Below are 8621 nucleotides of genomic sequence, written 5' to 3'. Positions count from 1 at the left end.
GCAGAAAGTTCTTTTAGAAAGAGGCTGAAGAGGACACACTGCAAATGTGCAGCTCCACCCAAGCAGTGTCCCAGCTTGCTAAGCTATTCCTGTGCCTGCTTGCTTCAGGTCAGCATGGATATGAAGTTTGGCTGATTTATCCCAATAGAGCTGTGAACACATCTGTAGCCTCTCAGAGCCTCCGAGTGCTTCCTTCCCAAGGCTGTTTCGGGATTAAGGAAGTAGTAGATAGCAGGTGCTTTGTGCCAAATGAGTGATCCCTAAGTATCCGAGGGAGGGCAGACTTTGTGTATTCTCCTCAGCAGAAGACACCCTCCAGGAAGCTCTGTGCCACAGTGGGCATTTCAAGAAAATGTTTATAAATGAATGTGGCTGTTATCACTGTAGACAATGATATGATGAGGAAATATCACCTACTGTGAAAAAAACTTCTGACTTTTGACTAAATATAGAAAACTACGTTTCCCAACATTCTTTACAACTTGGAGTAGCCATAATTGTTCCTGTCAATGAGAGTTCAGTGGAAGCTGCTAAGCCTTTAGCATTTGGGTTCCCCTACTCACTCTGTTCTTTTCAGCTGTCTTGAATGGGATAGTGGAATTAAAACAGGAAGTCCTGGTCCATGACAGCCTGGTGACAGCCCAGAATTCCCAGCACTGGGCTTGATTTCCAAGTGAAAGGAAATCTCTCAGTATTGGGGAACTTTATTCTAGAGAAAGAGCCCTAAACTTTGGGTTTCCTCATTTCCCTCCTGTTGTTCTTAGTCTTCAGGCTCTGGAAAAATGAAAGCTTAAAGGACCAGCAGCCTGGGTCACTAAATCCCTCCAGAGATGCCTGAGGCTGGGATAGAGGCATTCCAGGAGCCTGCAGAGCCTGTCGTGTCCTGTCCAGGCTGCTCTGGCCTCCTCAGAAGGCTCTCATGCAGGCAGAGTCTCTTCTCTAGATGCCAACAACCAGGTTCCAGATCGCAGGGCTCCTGTGTCTCTCCTAAACACTGACTCTAGGTCCAGCAAATGATGCTCAGAAGTTCCAGTCCTGCACTGATATGCCAGGGCAGTGTGACTTTGAGCAAGCCTTGCTCTTCCCATTTATAAAGCAAGATGCAAATCTGAAGAAGGAACTCAGACAGGGAGAAGCTAAGTTCATAGCACTGCAGGTGACAATGCCACCAAAACCAGGTGAGGATGAAATATGAGAGGGAAGAGAAATCCCAGCGCTTGGCATTCAAACTGCAGGGCAACAAACAGTGTGTTGGGTATGGCTGTGGGGGTAAAGGGTCCTGGACAGGAGAAAGCCAGCAGAGCACCAGCATTTCTCTCTCTGCTTCCCGACTGTGATGCAATGAGACTAGTTAATTGCCTCACATTCCTGCCACCATTCTGTCTCCACCACGATGTACTGTACCCTCACAGTGAAAGCCCAAATAAGCCCTTCCTTCCTGAGGTTTGCTTTTATCAGGTATTTTGTCATAACAGCGAGGAAGTAACTAATACAGTGGGCTTGGAGGAAACAGGAGGGACTTAATTTTCTTGTCTTCCTGACAAAGAAAACTAAGTGCTAAAAGTGGAGTGTATAATTTAAGAGAAAAGACAGCATTCAATCTCTTATGCTCTCTACCATCCTGGGGAAGTCATGTGACAAATACGCATTTGGGTAACAAAACAAAAATGTAAGGTTAGCAACTGTTTCTACTTCAGTATATTTCTTGACCTTTTTTTTTTAGATTCAGTGACAAAATAAGCTCTGTATGTTTATTTTATTTTTATTGAATTATGGTATATTTCATACAGAACATCTCAATTGATCTTAATCATCTTTATACCTCCTTCCCCACTGGCACCCTCCCATAGCACTCCCATTGGAATTCACACATTCTGTAATTTTTGTTAAGGTCTATTGTGTCGAGTTCACATCCCCAGATGTTCTTCGGTTCAAGTTCATCTACTGAGGTCTCCTCAGTCTATCTAGAGTCCCTTGCTTTAGAAGATCAGTTCTTCCTCACCAAGCACTAATCAGTTGCCAATATTTCTTCAGCTAAGATTGGGGTCTGCTGTCCAATTCCCCAGTTTTATGCTGGGGTTTTGTCTGTTTGAGTTTGCATGGGTCTTATGCATTGCTGTAAGTTCATATGAGCAGTGTCCCAGGAGCTTGTAGGACTCTTTCTATATGGTCATGCACCTCCTCCCTGGCTCTTACAATCTTTCCACCTCCTCTCCCATAACGGTCCCTGAGCCCTGGGTGGGTGAAGTTTAATATAGGAGTCCTGTCCAAGGACCAGCATTCTGCAGACTCTTCATCTCTATGCTTTCACCATTTGTGACCTTTTGTGTACCTGGCCCTTTGTTGCACGAGGGAGCTTCATTAATGAGAACTGAGATATTCATTAGTGCCCTCTTTATCTTGCTCTATGTTCTGTGAGCCTTAGGTGTAAGGTTGCACTGTTGATGTTCCATTTAGACCTGGGCAGTTCACAGACTATGTCTGTGTGTGACCAGTTGTGGAACTCTGTAATATTCTCCATCTGGTGCAAAAGAAGCTTCTTTGATGAGTGGTGACTGGGGTATTTGTCTGTAAATACAAGGATACATAATTTTGTTTTGTTTTGTTTGAGACAGGGTCTCCCTGTAGCCCCCAGATGACCTGGAACTCACTATGTAGACCAGGCTGGCCTTGAACTCACAGAAATTCGCCTGCCTCTGCCTCCCAAGTGTTGGGGCTAAAGGCATTTGCCACCACATCCAGCAAGGATACATATTTTGCACATAGTAAGAAATTATTTTAGTCTAGAGATGTAACAGTCTTGGAGCCTTCTCCAAGATCCACGACCTTTCCAGCAATGTGTACCTGGCCATGCTTACTACACATGAATTTCCTCCTGTTGAATAGGCTTTTAGTCCAATTGGGTAGCCGTTGATTGCCTCCAAGATAAAAGTGCAACTACTGTACCAATGTCATATGCTGTGCTAGTCATTAATATGGTTATTTGGTCCTGAAGCTGGTGCTGGACTATCAATTGATGTTCTCCCTTAGCAGCTTGCATAGTGCTCTCCAAAGCTATGAGAGCTAGCCTTCAGGGAGGTGGCTTCCTGATCAGTTCAGCTTCATTGCTCCAAATCCTGTTACTATAAGGTGTCCCACTAGAGAAGACTACTCAGACACAGAGTATTGCCAAAAGAAAGTCTTTATAGGCATCCAGAGACTACACTAGGCATTTGGTCCCAAGTGTAGTCCTGAGCTTTTTTCAGGATAGGATTTTATACAGAAAAATCATATCTTTGTCTGCTCAGGGGTGGAAAGCCCCTCAACAGTTTGCCATAGCTCAGGGGTGGAAAAGTTCCCAATAGTTTCTTCTGTAGGTGCAAGCCAAGTGGAGTGGAACATACAGAAGCCAGAAACAAGCAGTTAGCAAGAGTGCCCAGGTACATGTTGACCTTTTCTCAAATCCACATCCAGGTGCAGCTGGGCCAAACTTTTCTATTCCAACACTTTGAGAATAGTGCCTCTAGTTTTCAGTTGCTGGGATTATCTAGGGCTGTAACATAAGAGCTATGGCCAATCCTAAAATGCCTCGTCAAACTGTGTCCGAAGTATGTCCTGTCTTCAGCAGTAGGGTCTTACCTTCAAGTTCTGGGAGGCCATCAAGAGCTGTGGCAACAGCCTGTGTAATTTCGGGAGTCTCTTGGACTACTCTGGCCAACAACTCAAAGGAAGGTTTCTCCTATCTGGCACTGTTTCTTGTTATGTAGCCTTTAGCTATACACATGGTTGGACTAATATGAGTCCCCCTGGTTTTTTTATACAAGCTAGGCATTATTGTTAATTATGATATATGTTTTGACATCTATACAGTGATCTCTCTCTCTCTCTCTCTCTCTCTCTCTCTCTCTGTCTAGCCCTTCCTCCATGATTTCCCCATTTAATGTGTCCCCATTTTCCCCATTTCTCCTTTGATAATACAAGTCTCTTATGGTCCCACCTCTCTTGAACTCCTTCTTTCCCTTTATCCTCAAAGTTCCTTGTATAACCCTCCCTCCCCCTCCCATTTAAATACCCCCATTTTATCCATTGCGTTTATTTTTTTAATTAGCAAATATATGGTGATCTCTTTTTAACAGTTCTATTTCCTTCCTCCCACCTCCCTCCCTTCTGTCCTTCCTTCGCCCCATCCTCCTCTTTCATCCCTTCTCTCCTCTCTTTGTCCCTTCTTCCACATGTCTACAAAGATGTCTGGAATGATGTTGTTGAACACTAACTTGGGAGAGTTTTTATGACTCTCCTTCCTCCCCTCCTCATTTCACAGCATTTTATGACATTTTGCTGTATAATTGTTTGTCACTGCTGTTAAAAATATAATTTGGGAGTTGGAGAGATGGCTCAGCAGTTAAGAGCACTGACTGACCTGGGTTCGATTCCCAGCACCCACATAACCGTCCTTAACTCCAGTTCCAAGGGAATCCGAAGCCCTCTTCTGACCTCTGCAGCATTGCACGACATGGGTGCACTCACATACATGCAGGCAATACACTCATACACATATAAATAATAAATGAAAAATATATAATTTCACTGGACTGGAAAGGTGTGGGCAATTAAAGGAACTGGCTGCTCTTGTAGGGAGCTTGAGTTTGATTCCTAGCACCCACATGGCAGCTACAAACTGCCTTAGCTCCAGTTCCACGGGATGCCTTCTTTTGCCTCCACAGACATTGCATGCGTGTGGTGCACTTACATGAATACACTCAAAACACTAATACACATACAATAAAAATAAGTCTTTTGAAAATACAGTTTTATGGTAGCTATTTCTCATGGTGGATACACCAAATGACATGAGCAGAGACACGCCTTGTGCAGCCCCTTTGTGTGGTGGTTCAAGATTCTTAGTGATGCACATGCTGCTCCTTCCACCTGGAATGCCCCTCCCTCCTCTATAGCAAATATCTGCTTTTCCTTTGAGACCCTGTTCAATACAAAGAATTTCCTGATACCTACACCCAGCCAGTCAGACTCTGTCTCTAGAGATGTAGAATCTGAGCAGTGACAGGGGACAGCAGAAGGTACAGAGTACACTCACAGGAGGCAGTGTCCTGGGAGGACTGCTTTGGGGGGGGTGGCACCAAGATCACCTGGTACAGCCCAGATTCTGCTTATTGAACTTTGCCCTGGGGTTTCCCTCAACCAGGGACCTCCCCATTGTTCTAAAAAAATCACATTATTATTATTAATTTATTATTATTATTATTATTAAAGCTTTCAAGTCAGTTACCACAGCCTGCAACCAACTTCCCAACTGCTGGGCCATCTTCCACCTTTGAGTCTCAGCTATGAGAAGGTTATGAAATGATTCCTAGTTACCCAGAGATGATTATAAGAGATTACCCTCCTGAGAACCAGCCTTGGAAGGGTGGGCCATGCACATACCTGTTGTGACCTCATTCTGAGTTGCCTGGGGTGAGAGAGCAAGGCTAGTTTCAGAATGACCTTGCTTTCCAAGAAGTTGTGCCCAATCTATGGAGGGAAAAGTGCAGAGGCTAAGCAACTAGTGAAAGCCTAGGGCCAGCACTGTGCAAACAATTCAACCTTTAATTCTCTGCAGCCTGTAATGCTAGTGTCTAGAAGGTGACAAGATCCTGCTGTGGAGCACAGAAATGTGGCATCCAGTGGAGCATTTTCCCTGACTGGTGATCTTATTTTATTGTGTGTCCTGGATAACAGTAAGTAACAAGAGCTGGGCTCAAATGTTTCCACATGGTCTCCTGCCACATCTGCCTGAGGAAGGAGTGTCATGTCACGCAGACAACTCAACTTTGCTCATTTTGATCCTCATGTGTAATTAGTCCCAAACCTTTTTATACTGTTTAACGTCTTATTCTGAAGTGATAGGCTCCTGGTGCCCCCATGAGTTCTCTGTGGCTCTAAGGGTCCTCTCTCTACACATTAAGAGTAGGAAATTGACTCTGCTTTGCTAGTTAGACCCTCCCCATACTGTCCCCACACCCAACTTGTGTCTAGGCCCCCTCCTTCTCAACTAGCCTGAGATCTTCCAACTAGCCTGGTTAGATCCCAAGCACGGGTCTTAGATCCTCTGCTCCAGGAACAGCTCCATTCTGCTCCAGGACTCACATCTACTCTGCTTAGCCAGTTAGATCCACCTCATGCTGTTCCCATCCCCACCTTGGGCCTAGATCCCCTCCTCCTGGCCCAGCCTGAGAACTCAGGACCAGCCTGCTAAGAAATGGAAACAATCTAAATGTCCCTCAGCTGATAAATGGATAATGAAAGTGTGATACATTTACACAATGGAGTTCTACTTAGTGGTAAGGAAAAACAAAATCATGAAACTTGCAGACAAGTTTACCTCTCACCACTCAACAAAAGAGCTTCTTTTTGCAACAGATGGAGACTACTACAGAGTTCCACAGCTGGACAAATGAAAAGAAGTGTCTGCAAGATGCCCAGACACATCTACAGTGCAGCCTCTAAACCTAAGGCCCACGGAACATAGTGGAACAGAGGGCAGAGAAAATATTAATGCATCTCTCAGCTCTCACCGGTGAAGCTTCCTAACACAACACAAAAATCCACAACTGGCCAAAATGTAGATAATAAAGAGACTGTACAATGATTGTCCCTGGATAGGAAACCTCTACCACTCAGGGCCCAGAGGTCACTGCAGAAGAGGGCATGAGAAGGATGACCACAAGGAAACAGTTTTTCGGGCAGCAGGGAACTTGCTCATATGAACTTACAGCAATGGTAACAGCATGCACAAGATCCAAACTCAGACTCAAACAAGACAAAAACACAGCATGGAAGTGGGTAAATGGGTAAGAAGCTCCAACCTTAGCTAAGAACTATTGACAACTGCTCTGTAAGTAAGCCCAATAAGCTCTGGTTTTCCAAACTGCAGTTTGGAGAAGTTAAACCTGGGTTTGTCATAAGAACAGAGGAAGGAGGAGCCTAACATTGTGTCTCCCAGAAGGAATTTTAGCAGCAGCTGTTCCTTCAGTAAGAGATCCATCCAGTGTTTGTTCTGTGTGGCTCATTTACTTCACTTAGCAAGGTAGTATCAGTGCTTATCTGTGTTCTACCATGTGCCAGAATTTCTTTTGCTTCAAGACAGAATAATATTCCACTACACATAGAGGCAATGATTTGGCATGCATTCATACATTTCTAGACACTGGGTTGTTTCCACCTTTGACTATTTTAAATCCTGTTACTATGAGCATTGTTGTACAGATAACTACGTGTTTTTTAATAAGCTATCAAATATTTACAAATGAGCTAACCCAGGTCATGGCACACGAGAGTCACCTCACACATCTTCCTTCAAGGCTCACTGAGAAACATAAAGCCCTTGTGATATCTGAGAGGGCATATGGTTTAACTTTCTTTTACATACCTGTCACCCACCTATCCCAGAGTAAATAGATTTAAGAGGAAAAAGGCAATTCTATAATTCAGTAAAAACCACACACTATATGCACCACACTGTAATTCTCAGCTCTGATGCCAGCACATTGGCACATTTTAATGGAGCTCACACATTACGAGGTAATCAAATGTTTTCTGTCCTCCCATACCTGAAGCTCAAACAGTGAATTATACGTTTTTCAGTACTGATGAACACAAAAGGGCTGACTGTGGCATAGCAATGGGACACAAGAATCTGGACACAGTTAAGCACTGGATCATCCTTCATCTTTGTTCTTGAGTAGAAGATAACGATGTCCAAAATGTACAGAACCACGAAGAAACCCATGAGCAGCAGAATGATCCGGGTGGCCCTTTGCTCTGGAGATGCTACTGAAGAAAGGCCGGTGTTTCGAAGATGCTGGGACTGCTTCTTATGCCTGCACAGGACAGTCACCATGTAAACACTTGAGAGGGCCATGAGACCTATAAGGAAGGCTTCCCTGAAGGCCAGCAGTGTGGAAAATGTGTGTTTTGTGGAATAACTCATAACTAGAAGGGAGCAAGACTGAGTGACATACATAAAGTTACCTGAGGTCATATTGGGGGTGGCAATAATGGATATTAAGAAGTGACTGCTAGTGGTCATATAGAAGACCCACAGGGAAAGAAGGAAACACAAATGGTGCTGTGGTGATTTACGCTTGAACTTTGCCAAACAGGAGGTTCTGGGGCTGAGGATGACGGCCTGGAGGGTACTCAGCATGTAGGTGGCACAGAGGGAGAGGCCTCTCAAAATGCTATGCAAATAGATGAGGGATTTACATATGATGGCATCCCATTCTCCTGAGACGTAAACATGGCCACAGCTATGAGTCTCAGTTATCAGCATCAGTAGGATTCATCCCTATTCAACTTCCTTCCATGTAAAACTCAGCCCCACCTCAGGTCTTCAGGAAGCTTTCTCACCTTTTCCCTTACTCTAACATTTCCTAATCATGGCAGGATTCCGTGTCCCATTGCAAGACTCCATAAGTTTATGAATTTTACTGTACATTGGACATTTCTGTACATCAGAGCAAATTTATTCTTTCCTATGACCTCATGTGTGAGTTTCTCTAGGCAGCATCTCACTTTTTGATTTGCATCATCTTGTCAGGTGTGCAACAGCTCTACTTTGTAGTGAATTTGAAGAATATTGTATG

At 44.2% G+C, this 8621-nt stretch overlaps 1 protein-coding gene across 1 annotated transcript in view; it reads right to left on the bottom strand.

The window, feature by feature from the left end:
* Positions 1 to 6547: 6547 nt before the first annotated feature.
* Positions 6548 to 8621, bottom strand: part of LOC103751492 (vomeronasal type-1 receptor 41-like) — a 4470-nt gene continuing 2396 nt past the window's right edge. Inside the window, exons 2-3 of the mRNA XM_008854956.1 lie at positions 7587 to 8262; positions 6548 to 6563 (exon numbers count right to left, since the gene is read on the bottom strand). Coding sequence (XP_008853178.1) covers positions 6548 to 6563; positions 7587 to 8262 — 692 coding nt within the window. The remainder of the gene's footprint in view (positions 6564 to 7586; positions 8263 to 8621) is intronic.

Source organism: Nannospalax galili, unplaced genomic scaffold (assembly GCF_000622305.1).
Source record: "Nannospalax galili isolate Female #2095 unplaced genomic scaffold, S.galili_v1.0 scaffold406, whole genome shotgun sequence".
NCBI classification, from domain to species: Eukaryota; Metazoa; Chordata; class Mammalia; order Rodentia; family Spalacidae; genus Nannospalax; species Nannospalax galili.
This window is presented reverse-complemented; position numbering and strand designations above follow the sequence as displayed.